The 20,814-nt window shown below is 42.8% G+C and overlaps 1 protein-coding gene across 2 annotated transcripts in view; it reads right to left on the bottom strand.

Moving 5' to 3' along the window:
* U2AF2 (U2 small nuclear RNA auxiliary factor 2) overlaps window positions 1-20,814 on the bottom strand; it is a 180,027-nt gene that overhangs the window by 102,971 nt on the left and 56,242 nt on the right. The window contains exons 3-6 of one of the 2 annotated variants that reach the window (XM_069743087.1): window positions 6,712-6,815; window positions 2,156-2,307; window positions 1,278-1,394; window positions 1,031-1,169 (exon numbers count right to left, since the gene is read on the bottom strand). In XM_069743087.1, coding sequence (XP_069599188.1) covers window positions 1,031-1,169; window positions 1,278-1,394; window positions 2,156-2,307; window positions 6,712-6,815 — 512 coding nt within the window. The remainder of the gene's footprint in view (window positions 1-1,030; window positions 1,170-1,277; window positions 1,395-2,155; window positions 2,308-6,711; window positions 6,816-20,814) is intronic. The other variant, XM_069743088.1, reaches the window with a different exon arrangement.

Below are 20,814 nucleotides of genomic sequence, written 5' to 3'. Positions count from 1 at the left end.
AGACCAAAGTTGTAAATTTAGGCTGCAGACAGAATTGTGTTCACATGTGAGGGCAGCCTGAGAAGCTGGTATGATCAAATCTACATTCTTCCTTTCCTCAGGGATATATATATATATATATTTACATATATTTCAAATCACCCCTCTTTCGCCCCAATCAAAATAAAACAAAAGAAAAAAAATTAAACCTACACATATTTGGTATCGCCACATTCTATCCAGCCCAATCGATCAATAAAAAAAATATTAACCTGATCGCTAAACTGAGTAGCGAAAAAGAAAATCAAAACGCAAGAATTCCTTTTTTTTATTTTTTTTTTTTGGTCGCCACGACATTGCATTAAAATGCAATAACGGGCTATCAATACATCGTATCTTCACAAGTGGTATCATTAAAAACATCCGCTTGGGACACAAAATCGAAACCGTCACCCAAAATATATATATATATATATATATATTTTTTTTTTTTTTTTTTAAACACTTTTTTTAAATTTTGGCATGCTTCAATAGCCTCCATGGGAGGCTAGAAGCATCCACTACTAGATCGCCTCTGCTACCTAGAGGTGATGCACAGATCACCTCTATGTAGCTGAATTACAGCATTGCTAAGAGCGCCGACCACAGGGTGGCACTCAGTCAGTCATCAACAATCAGAGGTCTTCAGGAGACCTCTGGTTATGATGGCAACCCACCGATGACCCCCGATCATGTGACGGGGATCAGCAGTGCGCGCATTTTCAGCCGCGTGGCCGGCAGCGGTTGAGCGGATCGCAATTCCGCTCGCACCCATTGCGAGCACATATCAGCTGTTGAAAACAGCTGACATGTCGTGGCTTTGAGGTGGGCTCACCGCTGGAGCCCACCTCAAAGCGGGGGATACTGCCAGCTGACGTACTATCCCGTCAGCAGGCAGGAAGGGGTTAAAAACAGGGAAAAAAGTTTTTCTTTCAATTATTTAAGGCAAGTACACAACTATATAATTTAAAAAAAAAAAAGTTTAGTACAAATAAGAAAATTTAAGATTTACCTGGAACATACACAGATGGGTTTTCAGACATACCAGGCAAAGGTTGGTAATCATGTGGGCGGCGAATCTTTAATGACTGTCCTTGAAAAATAATTCCATCAAAAGCCATAGCCTGTGTTGTCTCATCAACAGAACGGAACTGAAAACAAATAGCGGGTGCAATATCTTCAGTATGCTTGTTAAAGAATGGCAAATTTATCAAATGATTACAAAATAAAGCACTCAACTACACTTAATTTTCACTAACCTCTAAAAAGGCAAAATTTTTATCCTGGTTTATCTGGACTGCAAGGACAGGATTTCCGGGAGCCTGTGTCAATCCACCAAGGCGCATCTGAGCATTGAAAAAATCCATCATTGCTTCCTGTGAAAAGAGAAAAAAAAAAAAGAAGGCTTGATGTACCTGTTACTATTAAAAAAAAAAAAGAGCATTTGTAAGATCTAGATTGTCCTACTTGCCTTTCATGATGGTAGCAAACTTATTTTGCTACGAAGGGATTTCAGCCCCACAATTTTCACTTTAAAAAGAAATGGAAACAACTCTTTGATCTTGTTTTTTTTCAAATGGAAAGGGTTTTATTCAAAGTTTGCTTAACAAAAAGTTTACAAAGACCAATTACTAATTTCTGTAAACACCAAACTAACCGCAGTATAATTTGGTCAAACTTTGAAACAGGCAATACATACAGTTTGCAGGGCCAGGGGACTTCTTTCCTTTGTCTAAAACTGTTACCATTTCCAGAAGTAAAAAAAAAGGAAACACCGAAATCCATACTTTAAAAAAAAAACCTGTGTGCCTAGCAATAAATATCGGTTGCAAGTGGATTTGGATGAATTTATATTTTCAAACCTACCTGTGAAAGTTTATTCCAGATTAGCACATTCTTAGTGAATATTTTGCAGCACCATGTGTCACACAGGTGACAACACAAACCAGATAAAGCCTAAAAAGTCTGGATACCTTAAGATTTTAAAGACGGAATGCAAAAAAAGTAAATAAAAAAATCCCAAACTACTTATGCATAACTGTGATGCAAGGTAAATATTTAATTTAGGACAGGCAAACAAAAAAAGAACCATAGGCGAGAAAAATTAGAATTTTAACATGTTTAGAAACCTTAGTACCTCAGTAATGCCAAAGGGAATATTTCCAACATAAAGACGACGGGCCTGTCTTGTCATCTGACTACCCACAACAGGCACTGGAGTTGGAGTAACAGCTAGACCATCAGGTGTCATTGTTGGAAGTAGCGCTGTAGCCGGAATTTGACCTGCAGCTGTTGAAACAAAATTCAAGAAAGGCAGCATGAATGTGAGGGATTAAATACTTCAATATCCATTATATGAATCCCTGAAGAATCAGGGAGTTTTACCACTTTTGTGCTGTTCTTTCTTCCCCTTATTTATTCATCCGTTAATACAGCCATATTTATGACTCCTTGTGGGATGAGTAGCAGTTTTGAATGACACTGTGGTTTTATATTCATGCCGTGTGTGGTAAAAATGACCTGGCAATGAGTCTTTAACCCCTTCACACCACAAGCCTGTTTTCACCTTCCTGACCAGGCCAAATTTTACAATTCTGACTAGAGTCACTTTATGAGTTAACTCTGGAAAGCTTCAACAGAACCTAGTTAGTGATGAGCGAGTGTACTCACTTATCAGGTTTTCCCGAGCACGCAAGGGTGACCTCCGAGTATTTGTTAGGGTTCGGAGATTTCGTTTTCATTACGGCAGCTGAATGATTTACAGCTACTAGCCAGCTTGATTACATGTGAAGATTCCCTAGCAACCAGGCAACCCCCACATGTACACAGCCTGGATAATAGCTGTAAATCATTCAGCTGAGGCAATGAAAACAATCTCCGAACACTAACAAATACTCAGAACACCTAAACGTGCTCGGGAAAACCCGAGCAACGAGTACACTTGCTCATCACTAACCCTAGTGATTTGGAGACTGCTTTTTCGTGACTTATTGTACTTCATGATTGTGGTAAAAATTTGTTCGATATGACTTGTGGAGAAAAAAAGAGAAGAAAATTTTGAAATTTTAAACTATTTATTTTTATGCCTTTAAACCAAAGTTATGCGACACAAAATAGTTAATAAATAACATTTCCCACATGTATTTATTTATATAGCACCATTAATTCCATGGTGCTGTACATGAGAAAGGGGTTACATACAGGGCTATAGATATTTATAGTACACAAATTTACGATGACAGACTGGTACAGAGGGGAGAAGACCCTGTCCTTGCGGACTTCAGCACAATTTTTGATATTGTTTGTTAGTTAGAAGAGTTAAAAGGAACCTGTCACCTCCAAAATCTTAGGTGAGCCAAGCCCAGCGGCATCAGGGGCTTATCTACAGCATTCTGTATTTCTCATCTTTCAGTATACTTTGGGGGCTTATCTACGGCATTACAGAATGCTGTAGATAAGCCACTGATGACAGCAGGCTTAGCTCACCTTCCATTTTGGGGGTGACAGGTTCCCTTTAAATTTGACCGGTGATTCTCTCATTTTTTAAGGGATCATTTCACATTTGACGCGACATTGAGGGGCCTTTATGACATAACATACCCAAAATTAACACCATTCTAAAAACTCCACCTCTGTGGAAGGGGGAATAAAAAAAATAAAAAATGAACATTTAACTTTTTTCCCCATAAACATTTCACGACCCAATTTTTTTTCTGGACAACATAAAGTGTTGTGCAATGTCTCCAGAATACGCCAAAACCTCTCATATGTGGGGGAAAACCATCGTTTGGGCACACAACAGGGCTCAGAAGGGAAGGAGCACCTTTTGACTTTTTGAACGCAAAATTGTCTGGAAGCTGAAGGCGAGGGACATGACCAGACACGGAAGGGTAAGTATGTAGTGTTTTTTTTTTTTTTTACATTTACAATGGTAACCAGGGTAAACATCGGGTTACTGAGCGCGGCCCTGCGCTTAGTAACCCGATGTTTACCCTGGTTACCCGGGGACTTCGGGATCGTTGGTCGCTGGAGAGCTGTCTGTGTGACAGCTCTCCAGCGACCACACAGCATCGCTGCAGCGATCGGCATCATTGTTGGTGTAGCTGCAGCGTCGCTAAATGTGACGGTACCTTAAGACATCTATCCCTTACTAATCCTATAATTACATAGTAAATAAAGACAAGGCCAGAATAAAAGTCCTTTATTTGAAATAATCACCCAGACAACTTTACTGAACCTAAATTTACCATACTTACTGAACACCTAATCCCCGACACCCTCGTCTCCTGCAAACAATCAAGAAAATAATTAGCCAAAATATAATACTATCCTGTCCAACGTAGTTCATTTAATACAGTGTCCCACGGCGATCTCAGATGTAGACCAGTCACATCGGGAGATGTCACTGCTCTACCTGGCCGACGGCAATACACTGACAGGTGGTGATCGCTCCTGCAGTATATCACTGATCCGCCTTGAGAATTCACCGGAGTTCATCAGCTTTGTTGCCATCACTTACGGCACTGCTGCGTGACAACTTTTGCATGCAGCAGTGCTGTAATTGACAGCACTGGAGCTGATCAGCTGATGAACTCCGGAGAACGCCCACGACAGCTCAGTGATATACGGACAGGAGGTGATCGCTCCTGCAGTGCATCACCGGCGGCCTGGTGAGATAGACGTAGGACACTCAGTATTAAATGGACTACGGTGGAAAGGAGAGTATATGATGGTTTACTATTTTAATTGTTTGCAGGAGACACAGGCATTGGGGATTAAGTGTTCAGTGAGTATGCATTTTGTAAGTGAATTTTAATTTTCTTTTTTTTTTCAATTGAACACAGGCACCGGATGATGAGACTATTCTCCCATTATCGGCTCATGCTGTCTCTGTTAGAGGGCCTATTTGAGTGCCGAGCTGACGGTTTTAATACTATTTTGGTGCAGATACGATCTTATGATTGCCCGTTATTGCATTTTAATGCCATGATGCGGAGACCAAAAAAAATAAAAAATTGTAATTCTAGTGTTTTGTCCATTTCGTTATGCCATATAGCGATCGGGTAATTTTTTTATATTGACAGATCAGGCAATTCTGAATGCAGCTATAACAAAATGTGTATGTTTGATTTTTTTTTAATTGTTTTATTTGGGGCGATTTGAACATAGTCTAAGGGGTACGGAAGAAAGGCAAGAAGCCAGCCACCTGGGAGACACACCAAACATGTGGAAGAAGGTGCTCTGGTCAGATTAAACCAAAATCAAACTTTTTGGCAACAATGCCAAACGATATGTTTGGCGAAAAGGCAACAGAGCTCATCACCCTGAACACACACACCCACTGTCAAACATGGTGGTGGCAGCATCATGGTTTGGGTCTGCTTTTCTTCAACAGGGACAGTGAAGATGGTTAAAACTGATGGGAAGATAGATGGAGCCAAATACAGGACCATTCTTGACGAAAACCTGTTGGAGTCTGCAAAAGACCTGAGACTGGGACAGAGATTTGTCTTCCAACAAGACAATGAGCTCAAACAAAGCAAAATCTACAATGGAATGGTTCACAAATAAATGTATCCAGGTGTTAGAATGGCCAAGTCAAAGTCCAGACCTCAATCCAAGCGAGAATCTGTGGAAAGAGTTGAAAACTGCTGTTCACAAACGATCTCCATCAAACCTCACTGAGCTCGAGCTGTTTGCCATGGAAGAATGGGCAAGAACTTCAGTCTCTCGATGTACAAAACTGGTAAGACATGCCCCAAGCGGCTTGCAGCTGTAAATCGCAGCAAAAGGTGGCTCAACAAAGTATTAAGTTGAAGGAGCCGAATAATATTGCACGCACCACTGTTCAGTTTTTGAATTTCCACAAAAATTTAAAATAACCAATAATTTTGGTTCAACGTCACAATTGTTTTCCACTTGATTATTCAACAAAAATTTACATTTGGTATCTTTATGTTTGATGCATGATATGTGGGAAAAGGTTGAAAAGTTCCAGGGAGCCGAATACTTTTGCAAGGCACTAAGTGCAGTGAAGTGGGCCTGAGAGCTTTTTTGCTTCCCCGTTTTTAACCCTCGCTCTCTGACTGACAAGTAACTGAGCATGAGTGACCAGTCAAGCAAGCAGAGACAGGAAGAAGGCAATTTGTGGGGTTGGGAAAGGAAAGGTTCTGCATGTGCATTGGCCACCTGCCACACTTGCAACTCATTAAAGGGAATGTTGGCACTTACTGTACCCTTGCTGTGGCTAAATAGTTCAATACACCTTCCCAGTCCACCTCTCCCCTTCTCTGGCTCTGTAAAGGCAGATCTGTTAATCAAAATAAGTGGGGGGGAAGTAGGCAAAGTAAGAAAACAAGTATTGTGAGATGGTTCACTGACCCGTTTGGCCACGCCAGGTTACACCAGGTGCTTGTACTTTGACAGGTTAACTATAACAAAATTTCAACTATGGATTTCACTATATCAGCAAGATATTTCTACAAGGTAGGTAAGATTTACCCTAGCATGAAAGCTCCTTTATATACATATCATTAGTTTGGGGTGTGAAATCCTGATGACAGGTTCTCCAAGCACTGAAAAGTTAACTGCATACATTTCACTGGTACAAATGCAATAGTTTTAAATATATTTTAGAATTTGAAATAAGACCATTTAAACAGACTAACTTCTAATACTTCTAAATGTAATTACCTTGCATGGCTTTATACTGTATCGGGGTGATGTGCTCAAATCCAGGAGGTGGAACATCCCAATATTTACGAACCTTCTTTTTCTTTTCATGCCTTGGAGAACGACTAAGAGAGAACACAATTTAGTTAAACAAAGTATTAAACGGAACCTGTCAAGTCCCCCATATCCCCACAAATAGATCTTTAGAATAGGCATTTCTAACGTCCATTTATGATGACACAAGGCTTTCGACTATTCGATGGGGCTTTAGGGTCCCCAGACTAGTCGCCCCATTTAGCATGTCATCAAGACTATGTGGGTGAGAAAACTTCCATCATTTATCCTCTGCAGCAGGGTGTATGCGTCCCGCTTCAGAGAGGTGCATTGTGCATGAACACAAGTCTTCTGAACTTCTGATCATGCGCAGTACGCCTATGAAGCTAGGATGCGTACACCCGGATTCAGAGAATCAATGGGGTAAGGGAAAAAAGCCACGCACATGTGCAAGGTATGTGCTTTCTTGGCCTTTTTTCAGAGAATATGAATAACACCAATACTTTTTCTCCACTCATTGTTAGTGGTTGGGTGAAGCCATTTTATTGTCAAACTACTGTTTTCTCTTTTTACATCATAATGACAACTCAAAACATCCAAATGACCCTGATCAAAAGTTCACATACTCCATTTCTTAATACCATGTATTACCACTTCTAACATCAATGACAGCTTAAAGTCTTTTGTGGTAGTTGTAGATTAGGTTCTTTGTTTTCTCAGATGGTAAGCTGCCAACTCTTGGCAAAAAGCCTCCAGTTCCTGTAAATTCCTGGGCAGTCTAACATGAACTGCGCACTTGAGATCTCCCCAAAGTGGCTCAATGATATGGATATCAGGAGACTGAGATGGCCACTAAAGAACCTTCACTTTATTCTGCTATAGCCAATGACAGGTCGACTTGGCCTTGTGTTTTGGATTGACATGTTGGAACGTCCAAGTACATCCAATGCGCAGCTTCCGTGCTGATGTGTGCAAATTTGCCTCCAGTATTTGCTGATAATGTGCTGCATTCATCTTTCCTTAAACTCTGACCAAGTTGCTTGTGCCTTTGGAGCTCACACATCCCCAGAACATCAGCGATCCAGCTCCATGCTTTACAGTAAGAATGGTGTTCCTTTCATCATAGGTCTTGTTGACTTCTCTCCAAATGTAACGTTTATGGTTGTGGGCATAAAGTTCAATTTTGGTATCAACACTCCAAATAACCTTATTCCAGAAGTTTTGAGGCTTCTCTGTGCTGTTTTGCATATTGTAGGTGAGATTAATTTGTGGCATTTGCACAGTAATGGCTTTCTTCTGGCGACTCGATCATTGAGCCCACTTTTCTTCAAGTTACTCCTTATTGTGCATCTTGAAACAGCCTTAGGGCTCATCTCCACTTGTGAGGAAAACGGACGAGTGCAATCCGATAAAAAAAAAAAATCGGATTGCACTCGGACCAATGTTAACCCCTTTACCCCCAAGGGTGGTTTGCACGTTAATGACCGGGCCAATTTTTACAATTCTGACCACTGTCCCTTTATGAGGTTATAACTCTGGAACGCTTCAATGGATCCTGGTGATTCTGACATTGTTTTCTCGTGACATATTGTACTTCATGACAATGGTAAAAATTATTTGATAGTACCTGCGTTTATTTGTGAAAAAAACGGAAATTTGGCGAAAATTATGAAAATTTCGCAATTTTCCAACTTTGAATTTTTATGCAATTAAATCACAGAGATATGTCACACAAAATACTTAATAAATAACATTTCCCACATGTCTACTTTACATCAGCACAATTTTGGAAACAAAATTTTTTTTTGTTAGGGAGTTATAAGGGTTAAAAGTTGACCAGCAATTTCTCATTTCTACAACACCATTTTATTTTAGGGACCACATCTCATTTGAAGTCATTTTGAGGGGTCTATATGATAGAAAATACCCAAGTGTGACACTATTCTAAAAACTACACCCCTCAAGGTGCTCAAAACCATATTCAAGAAGTTTATTAACCCTTCTGGTGCTTCACAGGAATTTTTTGAATGTTTAAATAAAAATGAACATTTAACTTTTTTTCACAAAAAATTTAATTCAGCTCCAATTTGTTTTATTTTACCAAGGGTAACAGGAGAAAATGGACCCCAAACATTGTTGTACAATTTGTCCTGAGTATGCCAATACCCCACATGTGGGGGTAAACCACTGTTTGGGCGCATGGCAGAGCTCGGAAGCGAAGGAGTGCCATTTGACTTTCAATGCAAAATTGACAGGAATTGAGATGGGACCTCATGTTGCGTTTGAAGAGCCACTGATGTGCCTAAACATTGAAACCCCCCACGAGTGACACCATTTTGGAAAGTAGACCCCCTAAGGAACTTATCTAGAGGTGTGGTGAGCACTTTGACCCACCAAGTGCTTCACAGAAGTTTATAATGTAGAACCGTAAAAATAAAAAATCATACTTGTTCACAAAAATTATCTTTTTGCCCCCAATTTTTTATTTTCCCAAGGGTAAGAGAAGAAATTGGACCCCAAAAGTTGTTGTACAATTTGTCCTGAGTACGCTGATACCCCATATGTGGGGGTAAACCACTGTTTGGGTGGATGGGAGAGCTCGGAAGGGAAGGAGCGCCGTTTGACTTTTCAAAGCAAAATTGACAGGAATTGAGATGGGACGCCATGTTGCGTTTGAATAGCCACTGATGTGCCTAAACATTGAAACCCCCCACAAATGACACCATTTTGGAAAGTAGACCCCCTAAGGAACTTATCTAGAGGTGTGGTGAGCACTTTGACCCACCAAGTGCTTCACAGAAGTTTATAATGCAGAGCCGTAAAAATAAAACAAAATTTTTTTCCCACAAAAATTATTTTTTTAGCCCCCAGTTTTGTATTTTCCTGAGAGTAACAGGAGAAATTGGACCCCAAAATGTGTTGCCCAATTTGTCCTGAGTGCGATGATACACCATATGTGGGGGGAACCACTGTTTGGGCACATGGGAGGGCTCAGAAGGGAAGGAGTGCCATTTGAATGCAGACTTAGATGGAATGGTCTGCAGGTGTCACATTGCGTTTGCAGAGCCCCTAATGTACCTAAACAGTAGAAACCCCCCACAAGTGACACCATTTTGGAAAGTAGACCCCCTTAGGAACTTATCTAGATGTGTGCTGAGTGCTTTGACCCACCAAGGGCTTCACAGAAGTTTATAATGGAGAGCCGTAAAAATAAAACAAAAATTTTTTCCCACAAAAATTATTTTTTAGCCCCCAGTTTTGTATTTTCCCGAGGGTAACAGGAGAAATTCGACCCCACAATTTGTTGTCCAATTTGTCCTGAGTGCGCTGATACCCCATACGTGGGGGGGAACCACTGTTTGGGCGCATGGGAGGGCTCGGAAGGGAAGGAGCTCCATTTGGATTGAGGACTTAGATGGAATGGTCTGCAGGTGTCACATTGCATTTGCAGAGCCCCTAATGTACCTAAACAGTAGAAACCTCCCACAAGTGACACCATTTTGGAAACTAGACCCCCTAAGGAACTCATCTAGATGTGTTGTGATAGCTTTGAACCCCCAAGTGTTTCACTACAGTTTGTAACGCAGAGCCGTGAAAATTAAAAAAAAAAATCTTTCCCCCCAAAATTATTTTTTAGCCCCCAGTTTTGTATTTTCCCGAGGGTAAGAGGAGAAATTCGACCCCAAAAGTTGTTGTCCAATTTGTCCTGAGTACGCTGATACCCCGTATGTTGGGGGAAACCACCGTTTGAGCACATGGCAGAGCTCGGAAGGGAAGGAGCGCCATTTGGAATGCAGACTTAGATGGAATGGTCTGCAGACGTCACATTGCGTTTGCAGAACCCCTAATGTACCTAAACAGTAGAAACCCCCCACAAGTGACCCCATATTGGAAACTAGACCCCCCAGGGAACTAATCTAGATGTGTTGTGAGAACTTTGAACCCCCAAGTGTTTCACTACAGTTTATAACGCAGAGCTGTGGAAATAAAAAATCTTTTTTTTCCCCACAAAAAATATGTTTTAGCCCCGAGTTTTGTATTTTCCCAAGGGTAACAGGAGAAATTGGACCCCAAAAGTTGTTGTCCTATTTGTCCTGAGTACGCTGATACCCCATATGTTGGGGTAAACCCCTGTTTGGGCACACGGGAGAGCTCGGAAGGGAAGAAGCACTGTTTTACTTTTTCAACGCAGAATTGGCTGGAATTGAGATCGGACGCCATGTCGCGTTTGGAGAGCCCCTGATGTGCCTAAACAGTGGAAACCCCCCAATTATAACTGAAACCCTAATCCAAACACATCCCTAACCCTAATCCCAACAGTAACCCTAACCACACCTCTAACCCTGACACACCCCTAACCCTAATCCCAACCCTATTCCCAACCGTAAATGTAATCTAAACCCTAACTGTAACTTTAGCCCCAACCCAAACTGTAGCCCTAGCCCTAACCCTAATCCTAACCCTAGCCCTAACCCTAACCCTAGCCCTAACCCTAACCCTAGCCCTAACCCTAACCCTAACCCTAGCCCTAACCCTAACCCTAGCCCTAACCCTAACCCTAACCCTAGCCCTAACCCTAACCCTAACCCTAGCCCTAATGGGAAAATGGAAATAAATACATTTTTTAAATTTTTCCCTAACTAAGGGGGTGATGAAGGGGGGTTTGATTTACTTTTATAGCGGGTTTTTTAGCGGATTTTTATGATTGGCAGCCGTCACACACTGAAAGACGCTTTTTATTGCAAAAAATATCTTTTGCGTTACCACATTTTGAGAGCTATAATTTTTCTATATTTTGGTCCACAGAGTCATGTGAGGTCTTGTTTTTTGCGGGACGAGTTGATGTTTTTATTGGTAACATTTTCGGGCACGTGACATTTTTTGATCGCTTTTTATTCCGATTTTTGTGAGGCAGAATGACCAAAAACCAGCTATTCATGAATTTCTTTTGGGGGAGGCGTTTATACCGTTCCGCGTTTGGTAAAATTGATGAAGCAGTTTTATTCTTCGGGTCAGTACGATTACAGCGATACCTCATTTATATCATTTTTTTATGTTTTGGCGCTTTTATACGATAAAAACTATTTTATAGAAAAAATAATTATTTTTGCATCACTTTATTCTCAGGACTATAACTTTTTTATTTTTTTGCTGATGATGCTGTATGGCGGCTCGTTTTTTGCAGGACAAGATGACGTTTTCAGCGGTACCATGGTTAGTTATATCTGTCTTTTTGATCGCGTGTTATTCCACTTTTTGTGCGGCGGTATGATAATAAAGCGTTGTTTTTTGCCTCGTTTTTTTTTTTTTTTTTCTTACGGTGTTTACTGAAGGGGTTAACTAGTGGGCCAGTTTTATAGGTCGGGCCGTTACGGACGCGGCGATACTAAATATGTGTACTTTTATTGTTTTGTTTTTTTTATTTAAAGAAATGTATTTATGGGAATAATATTTTTTTTTTTTTTTCATTATTTTGGAATATTTTTTTTTATTTTTTTTACACATTTGAAATTTTTTTTTTTAACTTTTTTACTTTGTCCCAGGGGGGACATCACAGATCAGTGATCTGACAGTTTGCACAGCACTCTGTCAGATCACTGATCTGACATGCAGCGCTGCAGCCTTCACAGTGCCTGCTCTGAGCAGGCTCTGTGAAGCCACCTCCCTCCCTGCAGGACCCGGATCCGCGGCCATCTTGGATCCGGGGCTGGAGGGAGCAGGGAGGGAGGTGAGACCCTCGCAGCAACGCGATCACATCGCGTTGCTGCGGGAGACTCAGGGAAGCCCGCAGGGAGCCCCCTCCCTGCGCGGTGCTTCCCTGTACCGCCGGCACATCGCGATCATCTTTGATCGCGGTGTGCCGGGGGTTAATGTGCCGGGGGCGGTCCGTGACCGCTCCTGGCACATAGTGCCGGATGTCAGCTGCGATAAACAGCTGACACCCGGCCGCGATCGGCGGCGCTCCCCCCGTGAGCGCTGCCGATCGCATATGACGTACTATTGCGTCCTTGGGAAGTAAAGCCCACCCCACATGGACGCAATAGTACGTCTAATGGCAGAAAGGGGTTAATCAATATGTAACGCTCCATTTGCGATTTTTTTTCCCAGCCGAAATCGGACTGAGAAAAATCTGTGTCGGCTGAGAAAAAAAAAAATCGCAGCATGCTGCGTATTGCTGAGATTCTCGGACGAGACTCGCCAATGCAAGTCAATGGGTGCGAGAGAAAAACGCACAGCACTCGCACCATGCGAGTGCTGTCCGATTTTTACGCACCCGTGTCCTTAGAAAAGCCGGCAATTCAGCGCAGAGTACAGTAAAATCACACTGACAGGTTAGATGAGAGTAGATATATACACATAGAATAGGTATATATACATATATATATATATATATATGTCAGGGAGACACCTATATATATATATATTTATATTTAATGCAGCGCGAGATAGCTTTAAAGCTGGTAATTCAATTACCGGCTTTTGCTTTCTCCTTCACAAACCCGACATGATATGAGACCTGGTTTACATACAGTAAACCATCTCATATCACCATTTTTTTTTTGCATATTCCACACTACTAATGTTAGTAGTGTGTATATGCAAAATCTGGGCATTCTAGCTATTATATTTAAGGGTTAAATGGCTGAAAAAATTGGCGTGGGCTCCCGCACAATTTTCTCCGCCAGAGTAGTAAAGCCAGTGACTGAGGGCAGATATTAATAGCCTGGAGAGGGTCCATGGTTATTGCCCCCCCCCCCCCCCCCCCCCCCTGGCTAAAAACACCTGCCCCCAGCCACCCCAGAAAAGGCACATCTGGAAGATGCGCCTATTCTGGCACTTGGCCACTCTCTTCCCATTCCCGTGTAGCGGTGGGGTACCACAGGGGTCAGTATTGGGCCCTCTTCTTTTTAACATTTATTAATGACCTTGTAGGGGGCATTCAGAGTAGAATTTCAATATTTGCAGATGACACTAAACTCTGCAGGGTAATCAATACAGAGGAGGACAATTTTATATTACAGGATGATTTATGTAAACTAGAAGCTTGGGCTGATAAATGGCAAATGAGCTTTAATGGGGATAAATGTAAGGTCATGCACTTGGGTAGAAGTAATAAGATGTATAATTATGTGCTTAATTCTAAAACTCTGGGCAAAACCGTCAATGAAAAAGACCTGGGTGTATGGGTGGATGACAAACTTAAATTCAGTGGCCAGTGTCAGGCAGCTGCTACAAAGGCAAATAAAATAATGGGATGCATTAAAAGAGGCATAGATGCTCATGAGGAGAATATAATTTTACCTCTATACAAGTCACTAGTTCGACCACACTTAGAATACTGTGCACAGTTCTGGTCTCCGGTGTATAAGAAAGACATAGCTGAACTGGAGCGGGTGCAGAGAAGAGCGACCAAGGTTATTAGAGGACTGGGGGGTCTGCAATACCAAGATAGGTTATTACACTTGGGGCTATTTAGTTTGGAAAAACGAAGACTAAGGGGTGATCTCATTTTAATGTATAAATATATGAGGGGACAGTACAAAGACCTTTCTGATGATCTTTTTAATCATAGACCTGAAACAGGGACAAGGGGGCATCCTCTGCGGTTGGAGGAAAAAAGGTTTAAGCATAATAACAGACACGGATTCTTTACTGTAAGAGCAGTGAGATTATGGAACTCTCTGCCATGTGATGTTGTAATGAGTGATTCATTACTTAAATTTAAGAGGGGACTGGATACCTTTCTGGAAAAGTATAATGTTACAGGGTATATACACTAGATTCCTTGATAGGGCGTTGATCCAGGGAACTAGTCTGATTGCCGTATGTGGAGTCGGGAAGGAATTTTTTTCCCCAATGTGGAGCTTACTCTTTGCACATGGGGTTTTTTTGCCTTCCTCTGGATCAACATGTTAGGGCATGTTAGGTTAGGCTATGGGTTGAACTAGATGGACATATAGTCTTCCTTCAACCTTAATAACTATGTAACTATGTAACTATGGGGTAATGAAGGGTTAATGCCACCTTGCAATTGTAAGGTGACATTAAGCCTAATTAATAGTGGAGAGGCGTCAATTATGACACCTATCCATTATTAATCCAATTGAAAGAAAGGGTTAAAAAAATACACACATTTTTAAAAATTATTTTAATGAAAAAAACGAAGGTTGTTGTAATTTTTTATTTAACGCCCAATCCACTCAGTGAAGACCCTCGTTCTGTGACAAAAAAAAATAAACCAACAATATACTTACCTTCCACAGATCTGTAAAGTCCAACGATGTAAATCCTTCTGAAGGGGTTAAAACATTTTGCAGCCAGGAGCTTTGCTAATGCAATGCTACTCCTCGCTGCAAAACCCCGGGGAATGAGTCTAAATATAGATCAATGAGCTATATTTAGCTTCATTTGCGGTGAGGCGCCCTCTGCTGGCTGTTCATAGATCGTGGGAACTTTCCTTGAAAGCCTGGGAGCTTCCAGATGGGCCTTTTCTGGGGTGGCTGGGGGCAGGTGTCTTTAGCCAGGGGGGGGGGCCAATAACCATGGACCCTCTCCAGGCTATTAATATCTGCCCTCAGTCACTGGCTTTACTACTCTGGCGGAGAAAATTGTGCGGGAGCCCACGCCAATTTTTTCAGCCATTTAACCCTTAAATATAATAGCTAGAACGCCCAAATTTTGCATATACACACTACTAACATTAGTAGTGTGGAATATGCAAAAAAAATGGTGATATGAGATGGTTTACTGTATGTAAACCAGGTCTCATATCATGTCGGGTTTGTGAAGGAGAAAGCAAAAGCCGGTAATTAAATTACCAGCTTTAAAGCTATCTCGCGCTGCAATATATATATACCGTATATACTCGAGTATAAGCCGAGATTTTCAGCCCAAATTTTAGGGCTGAAAGTGCCCCCCTCGGCTTATACTCGAGTCACGGTAGCGGTGGGGTCGGCAGGTGAGGGGGTGAGGGCGCTGGGGTATACTTACCTAGTCCCAGCGATCCTCGCGCTGTCCCTGCCGTCCCACGGGCTTCGGCGCTGCAGCTTCTTCCTCTCTTCAGCGGTCACGTGGGACCGCTCATTACAGAAATGAATAAGCGGCTCCACCTCCCATAGGGGCGGAGCCGCTTATTCATTTCTCTAATCAGCGGTGCCGGTGACCGCTGATAGAGAAAGAAGCTGCGGCACCGAAGACAGGAGGGGACAGCGCGAGGATCGCCAGGACTAGGTGAGTATGTTATATTCACCTGTCCTCGTTCCAGCCGCCGGGCGCCGATCCATCTTCCCGGCCGGCGCCTCCATCTTCCCGGCGTCTGCGCTCTCTGACTGTTCAGGCAGAGGGCGCGATGACGCATACAGTGTGCGCGGCGCCCTCTGCCTGATCAGTCAGAGCAGAGACGCCGGGAAGATGGAGGCGCCGGAACGAGACGCTGGGAGCTGCAATCAAGGGAGGTGAGTATGTGTTTTTTTTTTTTTTTATTGCAGCAGCAGCAGCGGCAGCACAGATTAATGTGGAGCATCTATGGGGCACAGTGAACGGTGCAGAGCACCGTATAAGGCACAGCTAGGGGGCACAATGAACGGTGCAGAGCACCGTATAAGGCACAGCTAGGGGGCACAATGAACGGTGCAGAGCACCGTATAAGGCACAGCTAGGGGGCACAGTGAACGGTGCAGAGCACCGTATAAGGCACAGCTAGGGGGCACAGTGAACGGTGCAGAGCACCGTATAAGGCACAGCTAGGGGGCACAGTGAACGGTGCAGAGCACCGTATAAGGCACAGCTAGGGGGCACAGTGAACGGTGCAGAGCACCGTATAAGGCACAGCTAGGGGGCACAGTGAACGGTGCAGAGCACCGTATAAGGCACAGCTAGGGGGCACAGTGAACGGTGCAGAGCACCGTATAAGGCACAGCTAGGGGGCACAGTGAACGGTGCAGAGCACCGTATAAGGCACAGCTAGGGGGCACAGTGAACGGTGCAGAGCACCGTATAAGGCACAGCTAGGGGGCACAATGAACGGTGCAGAGCACCGTATAAGGCACAGCTAGGGGGCACAGTGAACGGTGCAGAGCACCGTATAAGGCACAGCTAGGGGGCACAATGAACGGTGCAGAGCACCGTATAAGGCACAGCTAGGGGGCACAGTGAACGGTGCAGAGCACCGTATAAGGCACAGCTAGGGGGCACAGTGAACGGTGCAGAGCACCGTATATGGCACAGCTAGGGGGCACAATGAACGGTGCAGAGCACCGTATATGGCACAGCTAGGGGGCACAATGAACGGTGCAGAGCACCGTATATGGCACAGCTATGGGGCACAGTGAACGGTGCAGAGCACTGTATATGGCACAGCTAGGGGGCACAGTGAACGGTGCAGAGCACTATATGGGGCACAGCTATGGGGAAATATGAATGGTGTAGAGCACTATATGGCACAGCTATGGGGAAATAATGATCTATTTTTATTTTTGAAATTCACCGGTAAATGCTGCATTTCCACCCTAGGCTTATACTCGAGTCAATAAGTTTTCCCAGTTTTTTGTGGCAAAATTAGGGGGGTCGGCTTATACTCGGGTCGGCTTATACTCGAGTATATACGGTAGGTGTCTCCCTGACATATATATATGTATATATACCTATTCTATGTGTATATATCTACTCTAATCTAACCTGTCACTGTGATTTTACTGTACTCTGCGCTGAATTACCGGCTTTTCAAAGGAGACCCGTGCGTAAAAATCGGACAGCAATACGGATGTCATACGGATGTTGCGATAAAAAAAAAAAAAAAAATCGCATGACACTCGCAGACGTTACATCAGTTTTTTCGGTCCGTAAATCGGACCGTTTTTTTCTCACACAAGTGGAGATGAGCCCTTATCAAGAGTTTTCAGAGACTCCTGTATTTCATCTGATGTTATTTGTGGGTTTTTCATTGCTTCCCGAACAATTTTCCTGGCAGTTCTGGACGTCATTTTGTTTGTCTACCTGACAGTGGTTTTGTTTTTACAGAGCCCCTGATTTTACATTAATCACAGTTTGAAAGCTGCTGACTGGCATTATCAATTCCTTGGATATCTTTTTAGTCGATCGCAAGGAAAATCCCAGGATGCAGCAGGCGCTCTCATATAGAGATTCTCAGATGTTGTATATAAATATCTGCTTTATGACTGTAAAACAATCACTAGATCTTGAAAAAACAGATCTATATAATGCGACAGGTTGGCAGTAAGCAACCCAATCCCAAATGTGATGGGTCGTCCTGGTGGTCGTTTTTGATCTTTATGGACTTTTGGAAGGTAATAAAAAGCTGTTTTTCCTTTTTATTCAATATCCCCTTCGCAGAAGCCTCATTAATTAAACAGTGATTATCAGTTGTAAATTGTACTGAAGGGTCAGATGTTAAATTTTATGAGAAATTATACGAATTATGTCCACCTCTTAACTAATCCTCCAAACCTTGTAACCAACCCACCACCCTTATCAGCTTCTCTGATAATTCTGTTTCGGTTCTTTTTGAGAGCCTCTAGAGCTTTTCTTTATATGGGAATATTAACCCCACAGAATCGGTTTTATTTTTTTTTTCTTTTATTCCCATTGTTGATCTCTCTAAAATCTGCACCTACCAGGGCAAAAAAGGTTTCAATATAATTGCCTCTGTGATGCACTGGGTTAAAGGAGAATTTAGGAGTCACCTCCTGATGTACAAACGCCTGCTGGTTTTCTTACCCTGGTGTATCAGAATTTATATTTAACCCTGCTGTCCAATTCTGCAGTGCCAAATGCCTTGCTAGCGTTAGTTTCCTAGTGAAATTATTTAAATCTAGAAATAGTCCAATGGAATTACAACATTGTGTGGGACAGAAGTTGAGTCCCTAAGAGAGGACCTCGACCTCTGAAGTGGATAGAGTGTGTTTTTAGACAGAAATTTATAGGAGGACTGATTGGTAGCTTTACATACCATAGGATTTCCGTAATTCTCAGAAAAATAACCCGAAACATTTTCAGCTACTGAATTTGATTTTTTTTTCAGATTTTTTTTTTTTTTTTTTTGTATTAACTCTCCTTCTCCCCCCTCGGGAGCCTCTTTTCGCTTTTTTGAAGACACCGAGGTAGGATAGGAAAGAATTGTGTGATCATACTTTGAGGTTCCCTGAGTGGTGGAGATGCTGCGTGAGCTATTTGTGATTGTGATTAGAGGCGACATCAATAATTCTCCTAGACTGGACCTGATGGGGCCTATTTCTAAAAAAGATACATTGGAGACCGTGGGTGAAGGGGAAGACTCTTGTATTACTGTTGTGAAGGCCAAGTCTGAATCAGAAGTTTCGTGTGTAGTCAGAAAGCTTAAATTAGATGCTGGAATATTATTTTTGAAAACCACATTATTTTCCACTACGGTTTTTTTCCCCCTTCACTCTATCATTTGTTTGTGTCGATATTAAAGAAGGAAACTCCAAATCAGAAGTATGGGGGCATGAATAACTTTATGGATGTCAGCTGTTTTTCTGACCTCTCTGTTTAGACCCGTTCAAAAGAAGATAATCCAATCAAATCCATATTAAAATTAATTAAATCATCCAAAAGTGAGGTGTGGGTGCCTTTTTGGGGACTTTCCAAGTAGTTTTTCTTTCAGGCACAATCCGGCAAGTTAAGGAAAAAAAAAAACGGATCCGTTTTTGTTTTTTTTAAGCTGGATCCGTTTTTTTCTCAGAGTTATTATTATTATTATTATTTATTGTTATAGCGTCATTTATTCCATGGCGCTTTACATGTGAGGAGGGGTATACATAGTAAAAACAAGTACAATAATCTTAAAGGGAACCTGTCACCCCAAAAATCGCGGGTGAGGTAAGCCCACCGGCATCAGGGGCTTATCTGCAGCATTCTGTAATGCTGTAGATAAGTCCCCGATGTTACCTGAAAAAGGAGAAAAAGACGTTATATTATACTCACCCAGGGGCGGTCCCGCTGCTGGTCAGGTCGGATGGGTGTCTCCGGTCCGCTGCGGCGCCTCCCATCTTCATTACAAGACGTCCTCATCTGATCTTCAGCCACGGCTCCGGCGCAGGTGTACTTTGCTCTGCCCTGTTGAGGGCAGACAAACTACTGCAGTGCGCAGGCGCCGGAGCCGTGGCTGAAGATCAGAAGAGGACGTCTTGTTACTGGGTGAGTATAATATAACGTCTTTCTCCTTTTTCAGGTAACATTGGGGGCTTAAGCCCCTGATGCCGGTGGGCTTACCTCACCCGCGATTTTCGGGGTGACAGGTTCCCTTTAAACAATACAAGTCATAACTGGTACAGGAGGAGGAGTGAGGACCTTGCCCGCAAAGGCTCACAATCTACAAGGGATGGGTGAGGATACAGTAGGCGAGGAGTTGCATTAGCGCCGGATTGCGCCTGATGGACAGATGTTTAATCGTTTTTTTTCCAGATCCGTCCAAATAGTCGTTTCCGGCAGAGGGAGAAAACGTCCACAGGAAGTTTTTTTTGTCTGGCGAAAAAAGCGCAGTGAGAGCCGGCCAATACGGTATGTAATGGAGATGTGAAACAATGAATCCGGCATCCGGATTTCCATTCAAATCATGCACGTTTTCCGTTCTGGTCTCACTCTCATCAATTTTTCCACTATTTGCAACGGATTGGTTATTTGGAACATTAGCCGGATTCTACCTCAAACTAAAAAATGGATGTGTGAAAGTAGCCTTTCCCAGTGCATCGCATCACAGAGGCAATTACCTTATATACTCGAGTATAAGCCGAGATTTTCAGCCCATTTTTTGGGCTGAAAGTCCCCCTCTCGGCTTATACTCGAGTCATACCCAGGGGTCGGCAGGGGAGAGGGAGCGGGAGCTATCTAATTATACTTACCTACCCCTGGTGCGGTCCCTGCTTCTTCCAGCGCTGCATATTCTTCCTGTACTAAGCAGTCACATGGTACCGCTCATTACAGTAATGAATATGCGGCTCCACCTCCCATAGGGGTGGAGCCGCATATTCATTACTGTAATGAGCGGTAACGGTGACCGCTCAGTACAGGAAGAATATGCGGCGCCGGGAG

Source organism: Ranitomeya imitator, chromosome 10 (assembly GCF_032444005.1).
Source record: "Ranitomeya imitator isolate aRanImi1 chromosome 10, aRanImi1.pri, whole genome shotgun sequence".
NCBI lineage: Eukaryota > Metazoa > Chordata > Amphibia > Anura > Dendrobatidae > Ranitomeya > Ranitomeya imitator.
Note: the sequence above shows the minus strand (reverse complement) of the source record. Positions and strands in the feature narration are given on the sequence as shown.